General features: G+C 47.4%; 1 protein-coding gene across 3 annotated transcripts in view; it reads left to right on the plus strand.

Moving 5' to 3' along the window:
• ADCY1 (adenylate cyclase 1) overlaps positions 1–13724 on the plus strand; it is a 110942-nt gene that overhangs the window by 41099 nt on the left and 56119 nt on the right. For all 3 annotated transcript variants that reach the window (XM_072965300.1, XM_072965301.1, XM_072965302.1), the window contains exons 3-4: positions 635–753; positions 7215–7326. In XM_072965300.1, the coding sequence (XP_072821401.1) occupies positions 635–753; positions 7215–7326 (231 nt within the window). The remainder of the gene's footprint in view (positions 1–634; positions 754–7214; positions 7327–13724) is intronic.

Raw genomic sequence — 13724 nt, forward strand, 5'->3', positions numbered from 1 at the left:
TCGGGAAATAAATAGTATAATATCTTCCTTTCTAATCTGTGTGCCTTTTATTTCCTTTTCTTGTCTGTGGCACTGAGTGGATGCACCTCATGCCAAGTTGAATAAAAGTGATGAGAGTGGGCTTCCTTGCCTTGTTCTTGACAGTGTTCAACGTTATACCCTAAATGGATGTTAGCTGTTTTTTCTGGATGTTCTTGATCAAGATGAAGATGTTTCCCTCTCTTCCTGTTTTTCTGATACTTTTCATCATGAATGGATGTTGAGTTTTGTCAAATTATTTTTCAGTATTAATTGCTATGTGGTTTTAATTTTTATCCTGTGGGCTATGCTGTATAACACTGATGGGTATTTCAGTATTGAACCACCATCGCATCGCCTGACGAAAGCCGACTGGGGTCAGGTGTTCTGGAGGTGATGCTGGTGCTTGCCCATCGCTCTGGGAGCCAGTGACCCGTGCAGTGACAGTCCAGGCCTGGGTGCTGCCCACCCAGGCTCTGGGGCCGGGCAGCGTCTGTAGGACCGGACCACATGCTCGTGGAGGGCAGCTCCCCGGCACCCACCTCACTGGGGTGGGAGCGTGGAGGAAGCACGGAGAGGAGCTGCCATGTCACATGGGCCCGTCTCTCCTGTCCAGGAGCGGCTGCTCATGAGCCTCCTGCCGCGGAACGTTGCCATGGAGATGAAGGAGGACTTCCTAAAGCCCCCGGAGAGGATTTTCCACAAGATTTACATCCAGCGGCATGACAACGTGAGGTAGGGCTGGCGCTGGCGCTGGCCTGGCCCTGCAGTGGGCCTGGGGAGCCGAGGTGGGAGGTGAGGGAGGGGGAGGGGGAGGGAGGGGGTGGAGGTGATGGCAGAGATAGGAGGTGGGGGTGGAGGTGAGCAGAGGGTCCTAGTTTGAGGGAAGGAGGGAGTGGGTGTGGGTCAGGAGCCCAGGTGAACACTTGCCCGGCAGGGGAGCGGTGTGTTGCCTTCATTCCACAGCTGTTCTCTCCCGTTTTCTCATTCTGCACCTTTTACTTCCTGCGTTGGTTAGAGAGGGTCAGAACTCTGTTCCTGTGCCGGGTTTGGGCAGCGGCCTTTGGGCAGGGAATTTGCCTGCGTCGGGTCAGTAACCAAACATTGTTCTGGTTGGTGCCAGGCTCTGGGGTGAGGTGTTCTCTCACTCTGTTCCTCTCGCGGCCACCCCCGGAGGTGGGGGTTGTTGTTCCATTGTATAGGTGAGGAAACTGAGCCCTTGGAGTGAGCCACCTCTCCCTGGACACTCTGAGGTTTGCTTGTTTGTTTTCAAAGGGCCTGTTAAAAAGCAGTTTACTGTATTAAATCTTGTATTCCCTTCTACGGTCCTCGGGGTAGCTGAGCGCTGCCTGTCTGGGGGTAATACTTTACCATAAGTGTCACTCAGGTGGGAGATGAGGTTTGAAGGTCTGAAGCTTTCTCCCTTCTCGCTGTTCTTTACTGGCTTCCCTGGGTGTTGGTGTCAGGCCTCCCTGCTCATCGCACCCCTAAGGACAAAAGGAGAAGACATCCTTGTTCTGTTTGTGTCAAGAGACTCAGACTGTGTCCCTGCGAGCTGGTGCCTGTTCATCCAAAGTGAGCCAGGGGCTGCTGCTGCCAGCACCTCCCCAGCAAGGTCCAAGGTGCCCCTGTGTGGGGGCCGGCGTGGCTAATAGCTTCTGCTGAGTGCACTCACTCCCACTGTTGTGCCTCTCAGTGAGGACCAGTGCTGTCCTCCTACAGAGGACACTGAAGCTGAGGGGACTTAAGGCCCCGTATGTGGGGCGAGCATTTATGCCCGGGCAGGACACACCTCTCCACTGGACACATGGTTCTCTTTAATGTCATCGTACCCCTGATATCCATGGGTCCTGTCCCTCCACTTTATATGTGAGGAAATTGAGGATCAGCAAAGTGAAGTGAGTGTGCAGAACTCCCTGCCTAGTAAGTGGTGTGGTTGGAGCTAGACTAGGATTGGCTGATTCTGACATCTGCCTAGACTTTGGACACAATTTAGTGGCCCAGCCCCTGACTGAGATCAGATCACTCGAACAATCCAAGGAGCACATTGCCAGGGCAGAGCATCTGTGCACAGCAGGGAAAGAGCATCAGACATGAAGAGTCTTCTAGTGCTGCAGGTGAAGATGGGCACCCAGGTGCCTTTCCCTCCCTCTCCTCTACCTGTGACAACAAATACAGATGTGGTGACTCATTAATTCCCTTTGCTGCTGGAAATTTTCCACCCATGTTCCCTGGTGGACCAGTGTGCTGGATGCAGGCAAGACAGCCCTGAGATGGGAGAGGAAGCTGAGACTCCCTGTCACAGATGATGCCAGCTGCACACTAGCCCCGCTGGCCACCCTCTAGCAGGGTTCAGAGACATCTTTCTACAGCCCCAATACAAACATCTCAGTGCCCTCTCTACTATCCTTGTTACATCCAAGCTCAGTGTGCCATTCGCAACTCACAGTGGCTGATGCCATTGGGAATGGTGGAACACCATGAGAACCCTCTCCTCCATAGAAGCAATGACAGCGTTGGAGAAAATGGTCTGAATCAACATTGTTAGAACATTGCAAATTAACCAAAGTCTAGCAGGAATCCGGGAATGTTCATTTAAGAAAAACAGCAAAATCTTGGTAAGAACAGTGAGCTTGGTGCAATTTTAACTTGCTCTATTCCATCCTCCCATCTCCCAGTTCACAAAAGGTTTGAAAGCCAACAGCTGCCATCATGATGAAAACCTGTAGCCTGGCAGCGTCTGGCAGGGGCAGAACTTGGCTGGCAGTCTTTCAAAACCCCATTCACAGAAAATTATTTGACCGTCTGGAAATTCACTGGAAAACACCACTGATGGGCTTACCTTTATCTGAGCTGACTCACATTCAGTATGTACAGCCTTTGCCTGGACATTTGTTGAAAACAGTCAGTGTCAGTTGTTTAATATCATAGCTACCTTAGGCAATGACAACAGAGAAGGCCGATAGCAAGGTAATCAAAAACCATAAAGGGAAAACAGGAATAAGATGTCCATCAAGGGCTTTGAAAGGGAGTATTTCTGGGAATCAGGAGACCATGTACGAGTGTAGGAATGTTTGCATGCTCAGGAAAGACCTGAGAAGGCCCTTAGTTCTCACCTCTGCATGACCTTGAGGCGCTGTGCAAGCAGGAAGTGAAGGTTAAGGCCAAGTTGTAATTCCCTGGCTGAGTGCTGACATCATGCTCCAGCATGCACACACACCATGTTGTCAAAGACTGAGAGACTCTTTGGCCCTAGCCATCTAAGGAGACTTCCGTGTAGTCATTAGCTGACCACTAAGATAACAAAGCAGAGACTTTAGTTGCTTCACGTAGCAAGGAATACAGAATTTACAGAATTAGCTCAGGAAAGTCACTAAATAAAAAACACAATAAACAGCAATGGCAGCAAACAAACAGCAAACCCTGAGATGGGGTAGGGGAATGATTTTCAGAGTTGCCACAGTATGTTATCCAGTTTTTAATAAAAATACGAGACATGCAAAAAAACACGAATGCGTGGCTTACACAGGAATAAAAAAAAAAAAGGCAGTGAATAGAAACTATCCCAGAGGAAGCCCAGACATTGAACTTATTTGATAAAACCTTTAAAATCAGCTACTTTAAATATGCTCAAAGAACGAACAATGTCAAAAAAGCTAAAGGAAAGTATCAGAATAATTCCTCATCAAAGAAGGAATACCAATAAAGAGATAGAAATTATTTTTAACAATAAACAAGTCAAGATGGTGGAGGATGTAGCTCAGTAGCAGAGTGCGTGCTTAGCATGCACAGGGTTCTGGGCTGAATCCTCAGTGCCACCGTTAAAATAAATGAATAAATAAGTAAGTAAGCCTCACTCCCTCCACAAAAATCCAACCTAATAGAAATTCCAAATTTGAAAAACAAAATAACTGAAATGAAAAATTCACCTGGGGGCTTAACAGCAGATTTGAGGCTGAAGAAAGAATCAGTGAATTTCAAGGTAGTTCAATTAGTTTACCCAGTCTGACGAACAGAATGAAAAAAGGACAAAGATAGAGGAACAGAGCCTCAGAGGCTTGAGGGAGACCATCAAAAATAGCAACACACTCATGATGAGAATCTCAGAAAAGAGGAAAGAAAAAGGGGCAGAAGAAGTATTTGAAAAAGCAATGGCTAAAAATATCCCAAATTTGATGAAATACACTAACCTAAATAACAAAGAATCTCAATTAGGATAAACTCAAAAAATCCACACCTAGACACAGCAAAATGAAACTCTCAAGAGCCAAAGACAAGGAGAGAATCTTGAAAGCAGGAAGAGGGAAGTAACTTGTTACACAGAACCTTAATAAAGGTTTTAGGATCTGTCTCATCAGAAATTATGGAGGCCACAAGACAATGCGATGGCATATTCAAAGGCTGAACTAAAAACACAAGAATTGTATCGAGCCAAAACTGCAGCTGTTCCCTCTGCCTAGACCCGCTTTCTCCCAGTGTCTTCATGGCTTCCCCCCATTCGGGTCTCAAGTGTCCCCTAACCTGTTCTAGTTAACATTGCTCATGGCTCCATACTGATCGTCATTGTTTCATTTTTCTCCATAGTCACACATGTCACCCTTGAAATACCTCCCCCGACTAGAATGGAAGCTTCTGGAGGGCAGTGATGTTTGACTCTTGCCTTCACTGCTGAAGACCCAAGCCCCTGGAGCACTACCTAGCACAGATACCCTTCAGTAAATATTTGTTGCATTAGAACACTTGCTAGTTACTATAAAGAAGCAATGGTTGCGCTCTTACTAGGTCCAGGGTATTATTCTAAGTGCTTTGTTAATCCATGTACCCCTCACAACCTATGAGATGGACTCCAGTCTTGTTCCCATTTTGCAGATGGAAGGACTGACACATGAAGGTGTTGGCTAAGTTGCTCATGGTCCTGTTGCTGTACATGGGGGAGCCGGACAGTCTGACTGGAGTCCAGGCTCTCACTGCTGTTCCCCTCCTGCCTTTCCCGGGCTGACGCTCAGGAACCCCCTCATCCTGGAGACTGTGCCCTGCTGCTTATTACTTGGACCCGTGTTTCAGCCACTCTGGATCTCTTAGCTTTTTATATGATTATATGGTTTCACACTCATCTTAGTTTCCCAGGTGCTATTTGTACTTCTGAATCAACCCGCTCTTCCTTTCTTCTTCAGTTTTTCCCTCCTTCCTTCCCTGTTGGTCTGGATAAATTCCTGGGTGGGCTCCAGACCCTGCTCCAGCCTGGCTGCATCAGCCAAGTGGGTGTTGTGCCTCCCTGCAGAAATCTGGGCTTCCCGTATCATCGCTTCCCTGTGCTCCATCCCTCCCTGCTCGGAGCCGCCTTCTCCGGATGTTGAGCTCCTGAGGACAGGGACCTGGCGTGTAAGAGGTCCTGCACACGTGCTTGCCTGTGTGCATGGAGGATGTCAGGGTGCTTCAGCGGGAGGCTGAGGAGGACAGACAGGGCCAGCGCTGGGGGGCTTTCCTAGCATGGGGGTTGGCAGTGCTCAGTCCGTGTTCGTGAAACGCCATGACTGGGCAGAGGCTGAGAAGACAGTGGGTGCAGAAAGGCATGTGAACGCATGGTTAGTTATAGAGTAGAGAAGGAGAAAATGGTGGCTCCTCAAAGGTGTAAATAAGCCTGAATTTTATACCAAAAGAGAGGGGAGAAAACCTGTGCTGTCTGTCTCCCCGCACACTCTTGCAGCCAGCTCTGTCTCCCAGCTTCGCAGTATCAGTGACACTCCTTATAGCCTAGACACCCAGTTTTTTTACCCACCCATTCATCCATTTCATAGCAAAAGTACGCATTCCCCTTGCTCTGCGTTTGGTGCTATGGGATGTACAGGTTGGAGTCTGCATCCTTACGTGCTCCGAGTCTCAGTGGGGGATGCTGTTCCACAGTTAGGGGATGACAAAAGGATATGAGACTCGTGGTGGGGTGAGCCCTGGGGGCTCTCTGCGCATGGGCAGGGCGTGGTGGACGTGGTGGGGTGAGGGAGAAGCCCCTCTGAGATGTGGGCTCCCGCTTTCTGCCCATGACATGATCCCCACTTACTGCTTGTGACAGGGGTCCCCACTGTCTGGCATGAAGTATTATTAAAAATACAGGACTGAATTAAGATCTGACATCAGGAATCAAGATATGAACACAGTTGTGTCCAAAAATCGAACTTCTATAATTCCAAGTCACTGTCAGACCCCTTCATGTACCCCTGTGTGTGACCTCCCAGGTCTCACAGCTGAGGACGCTTTAGGCTGCAGGTGACAAAAGTTGGCTGTGCAGTGTCTTCAAGAGTGAGGGGCTCACTGTCCCCTGGGATGAGAGGTCCGGAGGTGGCGCCTGGCGCTGGTCCGGCGGCTCCGTGTTCAAGCCCCGTGGCCTCTCCCTTGTGGGTTCCCCGGAGTGCCTCCCTCCGAGAGAGGCCCCCGGTGACATCTCGCTCATCCCTCACATGTGTGGGGGTTCGGGCGCTTGGAGGGCTCGTCAGGAACCCTGGCTGCTCCCAAACATGCGGCTCGGGGAGGCCGTCCGTGATTCTGCATGTTCTCTGTGCTGCCTGGGTCCTCCGTGCTGTTTTCACTGTTTAAAGCGTTTACATCCTTTGCAGCATCCGGGAAGACAGCTGTGCGCTGCGGGTGGACACTGTGTTGTTTAGACTGACCCGGGTTCTGTAGGAAGCGGAGGCCCAGCGTGTAAGAGAGAGATGTGCCCCCCACCCCTGTAGCGGGCCGGGGGTGGCCCTCCGCGCAGCGCAGAAAGCCACCGTGAAGCTGACAGTGCCTGTGTCAGCCGTGGGAGGGCACAGCCGAGGGAGGCTGCGGAGGCTGCTGCTCCCTTAAGAGCACATCGCTTCTGCTCACGTGCCCGCGGCCACGATCCCACCGCAGGGACACCCCAGGAGGGGGCAGGTCTAGTGGCCTTTGAGCTGCTCCCCTGTGTCCTTGGTGGGGTCTGCAGGAGCTCTGAGTGGCTCCAGGACTTCCCCCTCTGTGACTGTGAAGAGTCCCCTGGCCTCTCCCAGCCTCAGTCCTCTCACCTGTGAGATGTGAACAGCAGAGCTTCATTGCCAGCCTGCTTGGAGGAATAAGCCGGGAGCTCTAGTTCAAGGTGCTTTGTGAGGGTAAGCGTCTGTCTAGGTGGCGGAGCCTGTCCATCCGTGGAGGAGGGCAGCCTGCACCCCTCTGTCTTGCAGCATCCTCTTTGCAGACATCGTGGGCTTCACGGGCCTGGCGTCGCAGTGCACAGCCCAGGAGCTGGTGAAACTCCTCAACGAGCTCTTCGGCAAGTTTGACGAACTGGCCACGGTAAGCGAAGCCGCTGCTTTTGTTCGGGTGTAATTTGAGTGACTCCTGGGGTGACGATGGGCCAGGTGGATCCCCGTGTCGGAGATGTGACCCAGGGTGGTCGGGACGCAGTGCTCCACAGCCTGGCTGTAAGTCACCCACTGTTTCAGCCTTGCTGTTCATTGGCTCCTTCCCTCAGACTTGAGTGCTGCATTTGCAGAGGGGAAGATGCTTAAAGGGCCACGGGCAGGAGGAGGCGCTGGCTGTGTTGCGGGGCTTTGAGAGGGTGTGGCTCTGCCAGGCGGCCACCCCCCACCTTGCCCCCTGGCAGATGTCACCTGGGCTGGCCTTGGCGGGGAGCCCTGTGGAGCAGGCCTGCGCTGCCATTCTCTGCCTGGACTTGAAACTTCCCTGCTGGGGGGCAGTTGGTGACATCTCACGGTGCCTGGTCACCTCGCTCACTGCGAGCTGAGCTCTGGGGTTTGCAGGCCCACCTGGGACAGGTCACATCTAAGTCCAGCCTCCGCTTGCAGCACGAGGGCCACTGACGGCCTGGGTTTCCTTGGACCCCAGCACCCGCTTGTGTCCTGCAAGGACCTGGGGACATAAGCACGTGGACAAGTTCACTTGCCCATCCAGCCTTGCTCTCGAGGTGGACGTGGAGGGGCCCCGAGTCAGGGTTGTGAAAGGGGGAGGTGGCAGCAACTTCTGCCAAAGTCAGAATCCATCTCAGAGGAGGTGACAGGTAAAGGTCTATGAGAAAGTGTTAACATCTCCTCTTGAACAGGGTGAGGAGAGGACCCTGGCCGGGCCTGGCTTACGCAGCGGCCAGGAGTCATGAGGGATGTTGTGTGCGTGTGTCTGTGCGTGTGCGTGCGCACGCAGGGCTGCGTGGCGGGTTCAGGGGGCCGCAGACTCGGGCCGGCCCCTGTGCAGGGCACAGAACACCAGGGCACAGCCTTTGCCCTTGACCTGCAGGCAGAGCGGGCAGGGGTCACACTGGCTGTAATGTTGTCTTGCTGGGCATGGAGCTGCCCGTCCGAGATGCCCTGGCAGCCTTGGTCCAGGCGGCCACTGTGCTTGTTCCCAGGAGCGAGGCTGTGGTTGGCGCAAAGAAATGCCACCTCCCTGTCGTCCTCCCCTCGGACGGGGATACCGGTGGTTTTGGAGAAGCCTAGAGGAGAAGGAAGGGCGTGAGCATGGCCCTGGCTGTCACTTGGGGCCTCCAGGACCTTCTGAATTTGGGTCAGGATGTGTGTCTTGTCCGGCTGAGGGGTGGTGACTGGCGGCTGAGGGCTCTCGCTGCTGCCCCAGCGCTTCCCCGAGCCCGCGCCTTCCTCCCCTCCACCAGGAAGCTTCTGGACCAGGGTGCCACTCAGCCCACCGGGGCCTCTCCTCTGAGCATGTGCACAGGAGGGCCTGAGCTCTTTGCCCCGTCGTCCGCTTGTCCTCCCAGCAGTTGAGGTCAGCATCGTGGCCCCCCAGGGATCAGGGCCAAGTGTCAGGGCCAAGTCAGTGACTCCCTGGTAAGTGGTGCCACCAGCCTTCCCCTCCGCTGTCTCTGGGACACCCCCCACTCCAGGTCTCTTGCAGTGGCACTTCTCCCCTTCCCCCGAGGAAGGCACAGGGAGTCTTTATAGATTTTCTGCTCATCCTTTGTTAGATGCCTGATTTGCAGATATTTTCTCCCTGATCTGGCCTGTTTGTTCATTTTTGTAACAGTGCTGTGTGAAGGGCAGAGTTTCGTTTTTATGCAGTCCACTGATCACTTTCTTCTTTTAGGGATGCAGGGCTCCTAGAGGCAGGCATTCCGCCAGCCGGCCCTCTCGTGCTGCCTCCTGTCAGAGCAGACGCGGGGCCCGCCCCGTCCGAGGGCTGGAGAGATGGGCCTCCCCTGGGTGAGAGGGCACGGTTGGAGATGCTGCCCTGGGGGATACTCTGGGTGTTTGTTCTCAGGATGAAATGTGTGACCTGGAGGCTCCCTGTCCTGTCCTCTTCCTTCTTTATCTCCTTAGAGTACAACTCCATCTGTCACTTTGCCAGCTTCTTCCATTTTAAAGCAGCTGCTGTGTGTCACCTCGACTCGAGGCCCATGCCCTCACCCTGGCCCTGGTGGGGCCTCATCAGCCCTTGTCCCACCTGTGACATCCACTGCCCCTTTCCATCTGCACCACCACCCAGGGTGCACGTGGCAGGGGGTCCACATGTGGGGACATCACATGTTCCCTCTAAATGTCTCCGTGTTCCATGTGTCTCCTGAAATCTTAAGATTTGCCTTTTTGTTGTTGTTGTTAAATTTATTTGTAGGTATTTTATTCTTTTTGATGCAGTTGTAAATGTGAGTTCTTTCTTTCTTGTTATTGAAATATAGTCAGTTTACAATGTTATGTTAATTTCTGATGTACAGCATAGTGATTCAGTTACACACACACACACTCATATATATATATATATTTATACATATATATATAATTATATATATATATATATTTATACATATATATATAACTATATATATATGTATATATATATATATATTCCTTTCAGGCTATTATAAGATACCAAATAAAGTTCCCTGTGCTATAAAGTAGGACCTTGTTGTTTACCTATTTTATACATAGTGTTAGTATCTGCAAATATAGAAACTTCCAGTGTATCCCTTCACCCTGCCTCCCTTCTGCCACTGGTAACCATAAGTTTGTTTTCTACGTCTGTGAGTCTTTTTCTGTTTTGTAAATAAGTTCGTTTTTTGTTTTTGTTTTCTTAGATTCCACATATAAGTGATCTCATATGGTATTTTTCTTTCTCTTTCTGGCTTACTTCCCTTAAAATGATGATCTCCAGGTCCTTCCATGTTGCTGCAAATGGCATTGTTTCATTCTTTTTTATGGCTGGGTAGTATTCCATTGTATAAATATACCACAGCTTCTTTATCCAGGCATCTGTCAGAGGACATTTAGGTTGTTTCCACGTCTTAGCTATTGTAAATAGTGCTGCCATGAACATTGAGGTGCAGGTATCTTTTTGAATTAGAGTTCTCTTCAGATAAATGCCCAAGAATGGGATTGCTGGATCATAGCATAAGTCTATTTTCAGTTTTTTAAGGAATCTCCATACTGTTTTCCATAATGGCTGGATCAAACTGCATTCCCACCAGCTGTGTAGGAGGGTTCCCTTTTCTCCACACCCTCTCCAGCATGTATCATTTGTGGACTTCTGAATGATGGCCATTCTGACTGATGTGAGGTGATACCTCATTGTAGTTTTGATTTGCATTTCTCTGATAATTAGTGTTATTGAGCATTTTTTCATGTGCCTATTGGCCACTTGTATGTCTTCATTGGAGAAATGTTTGTTTAGGTCTTCTGCCCATTTTCAGATTGGGTTGGTTGTTTTTTGTTACTGAGTTGTATGAACTGTTGTTATATTCTGGAAATGAAGCCTGTGTCAGTCACATCATTTGCAGATATTCCTACTCCTTAGGTTTGGGATTGTTTTCTTAATTGTGCTTTCTGATAGTTCATTGTTAGTATGTAGAAATGAGACAGATTTCTGTATATTGATTTTGTATCCTGCAACTTCACTGAATTCATTTATTAGTTATAACAGTTTTTTGATGGCGTCTTTAGGGTTTTCTGTGTATAATATCATGTCATTTGCAAACAGAGATAGTTTTCTCTTTTTCCTATTTGGAAGTCTTTTATTTCTTTTTCTTGCCTAAATATTTTGTCTAGAACTTCAAAACTATGTTAAATAAAAGTGCCAAGAGTGGGCATCCTTGTCTTGTTTCCTGATCTTACGGGAAACACTTTCAGCTTTTCACCGGTGAGTATGATGTTAGCCACAGGACTGTCATCCATGGCCTTTATTATGTTGAGTTATGTTCCCTCTATACCTACTTTGAGAGTTTTAATTGTGAAAGGATATTGAATTTTATCAAATGCCTGTTCTGTATCTGTGTTGAGATGACTGTATGATTTTTATTCTTCATTTTATTAATGAGGCTGATCACATTGATTGATTTGTGCATGTTGAACCATCCTTGCATCCCTGGAATGATAATGCTGTATGACCCTTTTAATGCATTGGTGAATTCGGTTTGCAGATTTTTTTGGTGAGGATTTTTGCATCTATGTTCATCAGGCTATTGGCCTGTAATTTTCTTCTCCTGAGACGTCCTCTGGTTTCATATCAGGGTACTGCTTGTCTTATAAAATGGGTTTGGAATGGTTCCCTTCTCTTCTACTTTTTGGAAGAGTTTGAGAAGAATTGGTATTAATTATTCTGTATGTGTTCGGTAGAATTTACCTGTGAAACAATTGGGTCCTGGGCTTTTCTGTGTTGCGAGGTTTTCAATTACTGATCCAATCTCCTTCCTGGTAGTAGGTTTGTTCAGATTTTTCTGATTTTTTCCTGACTTAACCTTGGTAGGTTGTATGTTTCTAAGAATTGACCCATTTCTTCTAGGCTATTCAGTTTGCTGGTGCGTAAGAGATTTCCCTTCTTATTCACTACTTTGCTCTTTCACCAGGACATATACTAGCGTTTGGGACGCTGGATTAAATACTTTCATCAAGAGAAGTGCACGCCTCCAGAGAACGGGTGCTGCACACGTTGGAGCCTCATGGTGGAGTGGAGTAGAAGATGTGTTAGGAGTGTGTGTGTGCACGTGGGTATGAGTGTGCCTCTGTGTATATATTAAGTGTGTACTATGTGTGCTAAAGTTTATAGTTTTTTTTCCATTTAGGTCTGAAGGATAAGTCTGTGGCTTTCTTTTCTTGTGTTGTCTTTATATGGTATCATAGTAAAGCTGATCTTATACAAGAGTTTGGGTTTATTTCCTCCTGTTCAATTTTTTTGGGAAGAGTTTGTATAGAATTGATATTATTTCTTAAATGTGTGATAGAATTCATTGGTGCATGGAGTTTTCTTTGTGGAAGTTTTTAAAACAAATTCAGTTACTTTAAATAGAGCTAGTCAGGTTATTTAATTTTTTCTTGAACGTAGTTGGTGTTTTTTAATCTTTAAGGAATCTGTCCACGTAATCTAAGTTGTAAAAATTACTAGAACAAAGTTGTTCCCATTATTGCTTTGTTATCCTTTTAATATTTGTAGAATCTGTGATGATGGCACCTCTCCCATTCCTGCTTTGGGTCATTTGTGTCTTCTTTTCTTTCCTCATCATTCTGGCTAAAGGTTTATCAATTTCGTTGAGTTTTTTTAAAAGAATTTGCTTTTGAGCAAATAAATATATTTCTCTTTCTATTTTATTAATATCCTTTCTGATTTTTAGTATTTATTGTCTTCTGCTAATTTTGGTTTTGCTTTTCTCTTTCTGTAGTTTCTTTAAGTAAAAGCTGAGGTCATTGACTTTCGATCTTTTTGTCTCTGCTGATGTAAGTGCTTAGTACTGTGAAATTCCCCTGCAGTACTGCGTTAGCAGTATCCCAAATTTCTGATATGTTGTGTTTTCTATTTTTACTCAGTTCAAAATACTTTATAATTTTTCTTTTGATTTTTTTAGACCCGTGGATTAAGAGGATTTTGTTATTTGCTTATTTGTCTAAGGGTTTTGCAAAGATGTTTCTGTGTTTGACTTCAAATTTAATTTTATTGTGGTAAGAGAACATACTTTTAAAATTTGAATCCCCTTCAATTTATGCCCCAGGATATGATCTAATTTGGTAAAGGACCTATAGACACTTAAAAATAATGTGTATCCTGCATTTGTAGAATCCTTGTGTTCTGGATGCTCTGTAAATAAAATTAGGCCAGTTGGTTGATAGGGCTCTTCATGGCTTTTATATCTTTGCTGATACCCTGGCTACGTGTTCAGTTACAGAGAGGGGGTAGTGAGCTCTCCGACATAGTTACAGATTTTCCTGTTTATTCTTCCAGTTGTATCAGGTTTTGCTTCAGGTACTCTCAAGCTCTGTTACTCCATTTGTAAACATGTAGGATTGTAAAGTCCACTTGATGAATTAACTCTTATCACTAAGAAATGACCCTCTTTATCCTGGTAATCTACTTTTCGTTGATGTTAATGCAGCTACTCCAACTTTCCTTTGATTACTGTCAGAAGGGTATCATTTTCTATACTTTTATTTTTGTTTGTGCTTTTTAAAGTGTTTAAAGTGCCAGATTTTCCTTTTTTAATTTAATCTGACAACCTCTGATTTTAATTGGGAACGTTTAGAGTATCTGTACTGCTGCTGTGGTCAGGTTTAAGTCTCTCATCTTGTTTTTTGCTTTTGGTTTGTCCTGTCCATTGTTTGTTTTGCTTGTTTTTGTTTCTGATACTTTTAATGTCCACTGTGTTCTATGACTCCCATCTTTACTTCCTTTGTTGGCTTATTGGTTATAACTGTTTTGTCGTTTTAGTGGTTGCCTTGGTGTCTGGAAGGGATATTTTTAATTTA

The sequence above is a fragment of the Vicugna pacos genome, chromosome 7 (genome assembly GCF_048564905.1).
Source record: "Vicugna pacos chromosome 7, VicPac4, whole genome shotgun sequence".
In the NCBI taxonomy this organism is placed as follows: domain Eukaryota; kingdom Metazoa; phylum Chordata; class Mammalia; order Artiodactyla; family Camelidae; genus Vicugna; species Vicugna pacos.